We start from the raw sequence: 12,450 nt of genomic DNA, 5'->3' as shown, positions 1-12,450 counted from the left end.
TCGGAAACTGTCGGGATCAAAGTCATAGTTGGAAAACTGGGTTTTGATTTGGTCGAGTTTCCTGAGTCGAGTCAAAATTTTGGAAAACATGGTCAAGAGTCGAGTAAACTATGTTAGGGTAAAAAATGATGAGACTCGGTCATAAATTATCCGACTTAGCATTTTACCCAAGTCATGATAGACTTTGCGATTTAAGTCATTTAAAAAAAAGCCATAAAGCAAATTCACTTAGAAATTGAGTTCAGTAAAATAGTAAATTTGTGTTCTAAAACAATAAAAAACCCTTAACTCCTCATCTCCCTTCTCTTGTTCAATGGTATAAACTCAAAATGCATTGATATGTGATTTTTTTTTTTTTCCATAATTTTTCTATATTTTTGTAATTTTTTTTAATTTATTCATATTTATTGCATAAAAAATAAGAAGAAAAAAAACGTGACTCACCATGACTGGGTTTGACAAGGACAAGTCACCAGGTTTTTTTGAAAGGCAAGTTGAGTCAGAAAATCTGGTTTTCATCAACTATAGATTAAACAACCACAACACATTTCAAATGCAAAGGTGAGGTGCACTGTCCAATGCACTTTATCTGTGCATTGGGCAGTGCAATGCACTTGAGAGGATAACATTGGTTCCTTTATACATATATATATATGTGGTGATGTTCTCTGCCTGGGAGTGTTTGGGGGAACAGGTTGCGCCTATACACATGGGGTGGGACACAGCAGCCATTTCAATCATTCAGGGGGCGGGGGCAGTCATTTCGCCCCCATGTGCCTGGGCACATCTTGCGTCCCCAGGGCAGAGAATTTATATATATATATATATATATATATATATATATATGTGTGTGTGTGTGTGTGTGTGTGTGTGTGTGTGTGTGTGTGTGTGTGTGTGTGTGTGTGTGCCCGTGTGTGTGTGTGTGGGTGTGTGTGTGTGTGTGTGTGTGTGTGTGTGTGTGTGTGGGTGGGTGGATGTGTGGGTGTGTAGGTGCGTGCGCGTGTGTGGGTGTGGGTGTGTGCATGCGTGTTTGCGTACGTGCGTGCGTGTGTGCGTGCGTGGGTGTGTGTGTGCGTGTGTGTAGGGGTGCAAGTTTGGCCCTGTCGGCCCGAACCCGCCTTGGCCCGCCCTGAGCCCGAACAGGGCCTGGGCTGAGATATTTGGCCCTAAGGGCGGGTCAGGGCTGGAAATTTCTGGCCCTGAGTCAGGGTAGGGTCGGGTTAGGGTTGAGGCCTCAGGCTAAGCTTGGCCCGGCCCGACCCTGATTTGAGTTATACTATAAAATATATATTGATATAGTATATACATTATAAACTTAAAATGTCACCCACATTTTTTTATATAATATATTATATATGAAGACAATAAGTGTTATAATACATTTTATTATATTGTTATTTTATGTAAAATTGATAATGTTCTTCCCGGTCCATTTCAGCCCATGCATTTCTTTCCCCCTCCTCATAATTAGGGCCAATCAGGGTCAGTCCGGCCCAACCCTGAGGTCGGGTTAGGGTTGGATTTTTCTGGCCCTGAGTCAAGATCAGGTCGGGCCTGGGCCCAGGTAAGGGGACTTAGGATTGGGCTAGGGTTCTATAAAGCCCGGCCCAGCCCGACCTTGTTGCAGCCCTACGTGTGTGCGTGCGTGCGTGCGTGCGTGCGTGCGTGCGTGCCTGTGTGCGTGCGTGCGTGTGTGTGTGTGTGTGTGTGTGTGTGAGTGAGAGAGAGAGAGAGAGAGAGAGAGTAGAAGGGACGTAAGAGGGAGTCATGGGGAAGGAAAATAGCAACTGATAAATATTTGTGCATCCTGACAATTTATTCAACAAGGCCTACTAAAATATAGAATCAAGATTCAGCCTAACTAAGTATATCTAACAGATAAACATGTTTTTGTGCATATTTTTTTGTAAACTTCAATTAAAACATATTTATCATTACCATGTTCAGATTAAGAAAATAAGAACCATTGAAAGGCTATTTATCTTGTTGACGATAAACAAATTAGATCATTCTTTAAATACACCCATATTACTTTTTGAGTATGGAATTTATAACTACTTTATATGTTTAAATAAAATTTCTGTGCAAGTTAATACAAGAACTCAGAAGCTGCTAGTACAAGCATAACTCAATCTATTTAAGAGAAGAAGACGACAAATGTTTATACATTTTCAATAGATGGGAACAAGAGGCCAAGCCTCAAACAAAAAACAACAAACTAGCACAAGGCTTAAGTGTGTGTGCGGGTGCGTCGCGTGTGTGTGGGTACGTGCGTGCGTGTGTGGGAGCATGCGTGCGTGGGTGCGTGTGTGCGTGTCTACATGCATCGGTGTGTTTGTGTGTGCATGTGTGTGTGTGTGCGTGCATGCGTGCGTGCATGTGTGCGTGTGTGCGTGTGTGCGTGTGTGTGTGTGTGCGAGAGAGAGAGAGAGAGAGAGAAGAGAAGAGAGAGAGAGAGTAGAAGCGATGTAAGTGGGAGTCATGGGGAAGGAAAATAGCAACTGATAAATATTTATGCATCTTGACAATTTATTCAACAAGGCCTACTAAAATATAGAATCAAGATTCAGCCTAACTAAGTATATCTAACACATAAACTTGTTTTTGTGCATATTTCTTTTCAAACTTCAATTAAAACAAATTTATCATTACCATGTTCAGATCAAGAAAATAAGAACCAGTGAAAGGCTATTTATCTTGTTGAAGATAGACAAATCAGATCATTCTTTAAATACACCCATGTTACTTAATTTTTGAGTATGGAATTTATAACTACTTTATATGTTTAAATAAAATTTCTGTGCAAGTTAATACAAGAACTCAGAAACTGCTAGTACAAGCATAACTCAATCTGTTTAAGAGAAGAAGAAGACAAATGTTTATACATATTCAATAGCTGGGATTGATAGGGCTACCCAAATGGTAGACTTCTATTATTTCCTCAACGGCTGCCACCTGTGTAGCATTGTATTTGTAGTGCCATTTGATATGATTATGGTGACCCAATCACTATCCACTCACATATGCTTTTACACGACCATGATATTGTATATTAAGAGTATCTCTTAGGTACCTGAAGGGCAACTAGATGTGGTGACAGGTCATGTTAGGACATCTTCGTGTTGTGTAGGAATCTCTTCATCCCAAATGAACGACTAAATACTATATTCGTATGATCTTACTTTTTGGTAAATAGATCACATTAAATTCATCTTATACAAGCCGTTTTGGGTAAAATTGAATTAAAATATCCTTATGTAGAAAACACTAGAAAGTGCATATAGAATACTAGGACTAACCAGTTTTTAATCTGTTTAATATGTATAATTGGTTCGATAGCATACAAGTTCTAATCGGTCTAAATTGGTTTCAAAAACAATATTTATCGGGCCAAAATCAAACCAAATTGTTTAATAAACGATATTACTTTTCAAAACTCAAACCGAACCGATTAGTAAACGGTGTATTGATTCCAATTCAAACGGTTCAGTTCAACTTCATTAGTGTTTCAATTTGCAATTCACACCCTTACGTACCCTTTGTCAATTCACTATGAGCTACTAATGGATTAAAGTCTTAATTTGAGTTAGGAAACAACTTGATGCTGGAGCTGGAATATACAAGAGTCTCATTGTGTGGTTTGTTTTGTTCCACAGGCCAAGTGTTAATGGGTTATTTCCATCACCTTCCTTGTGGATATAATTGAAAGGTCAAAACTAGGGGGCGCAATTGAGCTGGATTGGCCAGATTTTTTAAAACCCCAACACAACCCTAGATCCCCTTAGCTCAACCCAAGCCCAGCCCAACTCTATATCAGACTAGGATATTGCAGCCGACGTTATGCCCTACCGGGCTCAAACCAACCCAGCCCGGCCCTGATTGACCCCGATAGCCCCCCTATTTTGGTCATCTTAGGGCTAGGCTAGGTCGACTTAACCTTGTTTTTTGACCGAATGTATGATATTAGTTTCTATAATTATATATTAGGAAAAAGGAAGGCTGCTTAGTCACGCCCCTTATGTCTAGACACATGGATGGCGAAATGACCACCCTACCCCCCATATTGGATGATTGGGTGTGTGTTCCCATTGATCCCCGTGTTGGCACAGGGGTCACACGAACAAGTACCGTTCTCTCTCCCTTATATATATTATGGGAAATTTTGTCATTTTAGGGTAGTTTTTCCAAATCTCTCCGGGTAGAGGTTCCACTTTGTTAGGTTCAAGGTTAGGAGAGGCTCTCCAATCAAAATCAGGCCTCACATACACCACCACACACAATTTCAAAATAAAGTATCATCGTCGTAGACTAAGCTAGCTCAAGTATCTCTATTCACAAATTCCTTTAAATTTCCTTAGATCTCACTAGGCACACTTATTGTTATCATTATATGAACATAGACTCATAGGTATACTGCCACTATCTCAGCCGAAACAGTGGTTTATGCTTCTCTCCTAAGCATGTATGCAGTTAATTCGTCCATGTTTAGTGAGCAAATTAGGCGTATAATGTTGTTTATTAATTAGTTTACGTTACAGTGTTACCTATAATCAAAATTTTAGGAATGTGGATTCAAGAATGTTCATCATCACTCAAATCTGGGACCCAACCCATGCATACACCTTTGGGATTGTTGGGCGAACATGACAATAATTTGGGAACTTTTTACAACAACCAGTCCTTTTTTAAGCTCTGGATACTTAATCTTTCTCACACTGAAAATGATTTGTCTTTATGCAACACTCCAATGAATGTTTATCTATCTAGGCAAATATTCCAACAATTCAATAATTTAGCAACTTTTAACAACAACCAGTCCCTTCTAAGCTCTAGAATCTGATTCTTTCCTTTTTACTTACCATGAAGTCTCTATATAAGGCTCTTTGCATGTTCTTTCATTTCCATCACAGCAAAGAGCAACAACAGGCAACAAGAAGCAACAAACCCTACTCTCGACGTTCCTAGCTAGCTACTCTAATGGCAACTGCTGTTGTTTCCAAGGCAACATTATCCAAATGCTTCTCCAACAAGAGCTTCGTGCTAAGTGTCCATCGCCTTCAGCATTCCAAAAAACAATCAAGAAATGATGAGCTCCAACAAATATTTCGTCACTTGGATACTAATGGTAATGGGAAAATCGAAGGATCTGAACTCAGATCCTACCTTGCCTCCAAAAAGGAGTTCATGTCACCTAAGGAGGCTCAAGCTGTGACCAATGAACTCGTTGCAGCAGGCGGCGACAGTTTGACGCTCAGCTTTGATGATTTTGCAATGTTGATGGAGCGTCAAGGTGGGGATGATGATCTGAACAGAGGCTTTCAGATGTTCGCTGGGAAGAGGTCTGGGTCCATTACATCAGAGGATTTGCAGAGGATATTCAAAATGTCAAATGAAGAGTGCAAGAGCATCATAAAGGCATTCGACCTCAATGGCGATGGTGTGATTGATTTCCCTGAGTTCCAGCAGATGATGGCTTAATCCGGTATCAGTGTTTGGACCTGTTCTATGTGCGTGTAGTGTGTGTGGCAAATAAGCAGTTTACTTAAACAAAAATAATGGCCTTTCCCCTGTTTAGTTGTTTTGAAAGATGCAATGCAAGTGGGGGTTAGGCACTAGGACTGTAAGACCAGTGTGGACCACATAATTAATAATTATGAACAGGTTTGCTATGTACTGAGTATGAAGTTCAAGCTTGGTTATGTTATTTTTTTTTTTTTTTTTTGGTTTTAATTTATCGATATATCGTATTTACTGAGAAAGAAAATGAATAATTACAACCAAAGGACAGCAGCCTAGAGCATCTCAAGGGTATTCTTAAGAGAAGAAGGGCACCCCTACCGTAGTCACAAATGGTTGTTGGAATTTGGAACATCCAGTGCAACCAAGAATAGGATTGTGGCGCTAACTGATAGCGGCATATTAGGAATGGGATTAGTCAATCCCCATATGATGGATAATCCCCTTATGTAACTGAATCCTTGATTCCGGGTCGATTGGGGCAGACGTGAGTGTGGCCCGGTTGGCTTTTATCCATCGGACCATCCCTGACAATAGTGACGTGGTGTGACATCATTGGGTGGTTATAGTTAGGTATATCAACATTAAATCACAAAATTTACCTCCATTAATGAAAGAAAAAAAAAAAAAGGCTTGTTATACGAAAAATGCCAAAAAAAAGTAAAATAATAAAATTATTTGACAGAGATGTCAATAAGAAAATCTTTCTTTTTTTCTTTGCCTTCTTGAAAAATAAGATTCCAAGAAGGAAAAAGAAAACTACAAGATATAATTTTGTATTTCGAGTTCCCTTTGTTTTTTATTTTTCCAATCCACACTCAAATTTGCTTCTCCATCTTTATCCAACTCATTGTTCCTTCCATAAATTTTTTTGAAAGAAAAAGTGTAATCCAAAATCACTGAACAAGATTACACATGCCCGGATGAGTGGGCACCCCTTCTCAAGGGTATTCCTGAGAGAAGAACAAGCACGTTTCTAACAGCACCCAGCTTGTAATTTCTTGTTATCCCTACAGACCTAGACTCCCTCTGGTGGTTTGGCATTGCTCGCTTGAAAGCATGCCTGATGCTTGGCCAGTTGATCAAGTACTCCTCATTGCACTGGTACTTGATATGCACCTTCCACCCTTTCCATCCCCAACCCATGTACTCTCCTCCACATCAAAGGCTGACCCCCTTGGCGCCCACCCCATGGCTGCCTAGTAGCAGGTCCCACCTGAACTAAAAAACGAAAAAAATCTTCTTATATTTAAAGGTCACTATTTGGTTTTGCAATATATAGAGAATGATCAAGGGCCTGCATGATAACACTTTTGTTTTTCTATTTCTCTCTTCTTTTTTTTTGGTTCTTGGGAACAAAAAAAAAAAGAGAAATCTATTTCTTAAGACCGGTTCATTTTTTTGGTTCCCGAAAATGAACCAGAACAAAAAAGTTGATAAGAAATAGAAAAAAAAAAAAAAATGAAACTCCAATTTGTAGCTTCTCTGTCACAAAAATAAAAGGAAGAAATAAGGGCGGAGAGTTTCTCTTTAATGAGCACATGGTTAATTTGATGGGCAAAGCTTTTCATGTTTAAAATAAAACACCACCTCCAATTCAACTTCAACCACCACTTCTACCTCCACCACTACCATTGCCACTAGCACCCCACCGCCATCACCTCCACCTCCTCCACCACTACCGCCACCTCCACCTCCATCGCCACCTCCATTACCACCTCCACCCCCACTGTCACCGCCACCTTCACCTCCACTGTTGTCGCCATGACACCACCACCACCAATACTGCCACCACCACCACAACCACCACCTCTCCTCCACCAATTTTTTGGGTATTCAATGGTTTTTTTGAAATTTTATGAAGTTCTAGAAACAGAAATGATTGTGCATAATAAACGTGTTTTTGTTTCTTTTCTGACCAAAAATAGAAATTATTTTGCATTATCAAAGGCTTTTTTTTGTCTAAAAATTTAACCCAGTAACAGAAATACGAAAAGTCAATTCTGGAATAGAAACATAGCCCAGAAACAAAAGTTTTATCATGCAGGCCCCAACTAACCACACATTTGTATCTAATGCTTCTTTTTAATGTGTATAAATTTGATTGATTGATTAAAAAAAATCCCTATATAATATAAGGGATCGATGAAAGATTTTTCCAACAACGGCTACAATAACTACACTGTTGATAGCAAGACCAAAGAGAAATAGTGATTTTGACTATCTCCGTGTCTTTCCTTTTTTTCCTCTTAACTGTTCATGTTGAACACACAGTGTAGATGACAGTGTCTCTGTCTTGGTTGTCATTATTGTCAACACAGTGCATGGGTGTTGTTTTTGTCAACACAGTGCATCTTGTTTCAGTACAGTGATAATGACAATCCATGGCAGTTACAAAGGTCAATATAGTAAAAGCAACACTCTAGATGATTGTCAGACTTTTGGCAGTGTAGGCAGTGACTAGACAGTCTTCCTAGCATCCCTAGTAATTATTAATGTGTTTACAATGGCAGTAACATCATTACACAGGTTTGGCAGTGTACACAAAGGTCCCACAGTGATTGGTAGTCATCTAGGTGCAATTCTATCATTTACAGGCATAGAGAGTATTGCAGGGGCATTTCTAAAATTTTATAGAGTACAAATGGCCTAAATAGGTGATAGTCAGCATCTAGGGGTATTTTGGTGATTATGTCAGTCACAAAAATCAGTGGAGTATTGATATAGCTCACATGGGTATTTTGGACATTTGGCAATGATGCTGGAACATCCGGGCTTATGTGGCAGCATGGGACACTTTACCTCATTGTTTTGGAGTGTTTGACACCCTTCGGATGCCTTGGGTGAAGGCCTAGTGTTTTGGAAATGCCAGTTTCATAGGATGGTGCATTGGTTGCAAGTTCATCGGCATGTTCAGAGGGTCAAATAGAAGAACTGGGCAGAACTTTCTAAATGAGAAATGTAAAGTATATATTCGCCTTTCCAATGCAACTAGAATTACGTAATTACGATGTCGGATAATGGAAATATAATTGTTTCCATGCAGTCGCACAATTTAGAAGCCGCTCCTAGGAGAGAGAATTAGGATAGAGAAATTTGGTGTGTGATAATAGAGATGTTTCGTGAGGTTGACATGGCCTTCGTGCAAGAGGATGGCTGATGTGACATCCAAGTGTCCAGGGGCTGCACTGATGCGGCTAGCATCGGGCTGGGTGGCAGGTTGTTGCGGCCATGGCTGTAGGCCTTGTGGGCATGCCAGAAACAAGACCCAGACCCCCGCTCACGCACAGTGCATCCCCCCCATGGCCCTTGGCCCGTGGCCTAAGTAGGGTTTGTCGATTAGTTGGACGCCATCCCAAGACTTGGTACATTCCTATGGAGTTTCAAATTAAATGATTCCAATGCATGATCTATGGTTGGTCTAGTGTAGAGATTTTTTTTTTTTGTTTTTTCCGATTTATACTGGGATATCTGAGCTGATACCACAAAGGTGTGACTCAGTGTATCAGGCTGATATACCCGATCCGTATCTAATAATATTAAAACTCTAAAGGTAAAATGTTCATCATATTCATACATGATGATGTATGAAATCTTTAATAAAATTAAAATATAAAATTAAGTTTAATAAGAATAAATAATAATGGTGGATATTGAGCAGCGGTATATAAAAGCTGAAACTATTTTAATGCTACTATTTAAAGATTTTTATAACAAAAATTAGAAAATTACAATAACGAGTAACGAGCATGTGTGCTAACATGGGCCACACTAATTGCCATGTTAATTCGGACTCGAAAACTATTGTTCGGTTTATCTCTACGAGATCCTGCCTGTTATGGAAATACTGGTATTGGTACCATGAAGTCATTCAATTGATCGATAGCCTGGAAGCGCACGTGTATTTTTCCTATAGAGAGAGCAATCGCACGGCTGATTTTCAGGCTAATTGGGCCTGTGAATTATAACTTAGTATTTTATTCCAGGCGCATGGAAGCTTCCTTCTAACCTCTCCCACATTATTAGAGAAGATAAGGCTGGTTTACCGGTCTTCCGTTTCTAGTTGATGGTTTGGTTTTATCCTTTTGGGCTTTTGGATTAGGTTGTTGTGGAGTTGCGAGAGCATTTATTTTGTATCTTTGGGTTGTGGTAAGGCGGGTCATGCCCCCCCTTGTAACTTGTTTTTAATGAGATTTTCTAATAAAATTTTAAGGGCTTCCCCAAGTCCCAGATAATATTCGGATTAAAAAATAAATAAATAAATAACGAGTAAAGACCCCAACATTTATTAGAGGTGGTATAGAAAGACCTCTATTAAACTGCAGTAATATTCTAACGTTGTGATTTAAAGAATTTTATGTTATTACCAAAAAAAAACAAAGATTTAAAGAGTTTTATGATCAAAATTATAATATGTATGAGAACAAAACATCTAGGAGCGGTTAAAAACTTTGCTGCTACAGTTGGAGCAGGAATGCTCCTGCTATAAGGCTAGCAGTCAAGGAAATGGAATAATTCACTTCCCCTTTAGGTTCATAAATACCCTCCTAGGGTGGCCCAATCACTATCCATATCCACTCACATATGCATTCACATGAAAAAGATATTGGTATATTAAGAATCTCTCAGGTACCGGGGCAACTAGATGTGGCAATGGGTGATGTCAGGACATCTTCGTTTTGTGTTGGAATCCCTTCATCCCTAATGAATATGATATGATAAACGAGTCATGTTTGTGTCAACAAACAACAATATACTATAATCATATGATCTTAATTTTGGGTAAATAGTTTGTCTTAGATCACATTAAATTCATCTCATACAAGCCGTTTTGGGTAAAATTGAATTAAAATATCCTTACAAAATGACAAAAATAGTCTCTTTCAAGCCCAATGCACAAAAATAAATAAATTGAAACACCAAGTTATAACTTCATCCGTGTTTAGGTATTATATAACATATACACATAACTAATATTTAATTTTCTAGTTCTTTTATATTCCGAAGTTATAATGCCCAACAAGTACAACGCCACATATCCTTAACCGTGTTGTGTCATGTATGTAGTTTGGCTATTCATATTTGAAATTGACGCCCAAGAGGCACCGAATCATATACTTCCTTTGTCCAATTTTGTTTGGTAGAGAAGAAGATTAGATTAGTTATTATTTTTGTTAATTTCCTCCCAAAGCTTGTTTATTTGTAAATTACAGATTTTAAATACTTGTATTTTTAGGTTCCACCCCATTGTAAGTCGATGTATAAACTAAACCTTGTATTTGTATGACTTTTGAATATGGATGCAAGAATGTTCATCATCATTAAAATCTGGGACCCAACCCATGCATTTACCTTTGGAAACTTTTTACAACAACCACTCCTTTTTAAAGCTCTGGATACTTATTCTTTCTCACACTGAAAATGATTTGTCTTTAAGCAACACTCCGATGAATGTATATCTATCTAGGCAAATATTCCAACAATTAAATATTTAGGAACTTTTAACCTAGACCACTCCTTTTTAAGCTCTAGAATCTGATTCTTTCTTTTTTACTTATGAAGCCTCCATCCTATCAAAGTCTCTATATAAGTTTCTTTGCATGTTTCCATCATAGCAAAGAGCAACAACAGGCAACAAGAAGCAACAAACACTACTCTCGACGTTCCTAACTAGCTACTCTAATGGCAACTGCTGTTGTTTCCAAGGCAACATTATCCAAATGCTTCTCCAACAAGAGCTTCGTGCTAAGTGTCCAGCGCCTTCAGCATTCCAAAAAACAATCAAGAAATGATGAACTCCAACAAATATTTCGTCACTTGGATACTAATGGTAATGGGAAAATCGAAGGATCTGAACTCAGATCCTACCTTGCCTCCAAAAAGGAGTTCATGTCACCTGAGGAGGCTCAAGCTGTGACCAATGAACTCGTTGCAGCAGGTGGCGACAGTTTGACGCTCAGCTTTGATGATTTTGCAATGTTGATGGAGCGTCAAGGTGGGGATGATGATCTGAAAAGAGGGTTTCAGATGTTCGCTGGGAAGAGGTCTGGGTCCATTACATCAGAGGATTTGCAGAGGATATTCAAAATGTCAAATGAAGAGTGCAAGAGCATCATAAAGGCATTCGACCTCAACGGCGATGGAGTGATTGATTTCCCTGAGTTCCAGCAGATGATGGCTTAATCCGGTATCAATGTTTGCACCTGTTCTATGTGTGTTTAGCAAATAAGTTTGCAAAAATAAAAATAATGGGGTTAGGCACCAGGACTGTAAGACCAGTGTGTAGCACATAATAAATAATTATGAACAGGTTTGCTAGCTGTCTGAGTATGAAGTTCACACTTGGTAATGTTCCTTTTTTTTAATCTATCCGTAAATCAAATTTACTGAGAATGAAAAAAAATAATTACAACCAAAGGACAGCAGCCCTAGAGCATCATCTCAAAGGCATTCCTGAGAGAAGATGGGCAGTTCCACAACTAAGAAGAACAAACACGCTCCAAACAGCACCCAGCTTGTAATTTCTTGTTATCCCTGCAGACCTAGACTCCCGAGGCTTGGTCAGTGGATCAAGAGGGATATTCTGAAGTTGCCTAGATATCGCTGCCCTTAATTTTGGAATTCATTTTATGCTTTGGAGTCGATCGGCCTTGATGATGACAATGCCAAAGGTGGGGCGTGCTCTTCCCTATTGTGTTTTTTATATCTTCCAAGGTATGCCAAGGTTCTTTGTGTAATCATTTTTTTTCATTTCAATTCAATTTTATCTGACCCTTAGAAGAAATTTTCTTTTTTTAGAAAATAAAAACAGAAAAAAGCTCTCTTGCCATTAGCAACTTGGGGCATTGTCATAATTAGACTAAAGGTACAAAACCACATAACCTTAACCCTAATCCTGTAATTTAGTATCTTACTATCTTGTTCATGTTAGTT

At 38.9% G+C, this 12,450-nt stretch overlaps 2 protein-coding genes across 2 annotated transcripts; both read left to right on the top strand.

Moving 5' to 3' along the window:
• The first annotated feature begins 4,977 nt into the window (after positions 1–4,977).
• Positions 4,978–5,478, top strand: LOC122643198 (probable calcium-binding protein CML41). Its single transcript, XM_043836846.1, has one exon. The coding sequence runs from the start codon at positions 4,978–4,980 to the stop codon at positions 5,476–5,478; it is 501 nt and encodes a 166-aa protein (XP_043692781.1).
• A 5,721-nt stretch (positions 5,479–11,199) lies between these two features.
• Positions 11,200–11,700, top strand: LOC122643197 (probable calcium-binding protein CML41). Its single transcript, XM_043836845.1, has one exon. The coding sequence runs from the start codon at positions 11,200–11,202 to the stop codon at positions 11,698–11,700; it is 501 nt and encodes a 166-aa protein (XP_043692780.1).
• The last annotated feature ends 750 nt before the right edge of the window (positions 11,701–12,450 follow it).

The sequence above is a fragment of the Telopea speciosissima genome, chromosome 10 (genome assembly GCF_018873765.1).
Source record: "Telopea speciosissima isolate NSW1024214 ecotype Mountain lineage chromosome 10, Tspe_v1, whole genome shotgun sequence".
Taxonomy (NCBI): Eukaryota; Viridiplantae; Streptophyta; class Magnoliopsida; order Proteales; family Proteaceae; genus Telopea; species Telopea speciosissima.
This window is presented reverse-complemented; position numbering and strand designations above follow the sequence as displayed.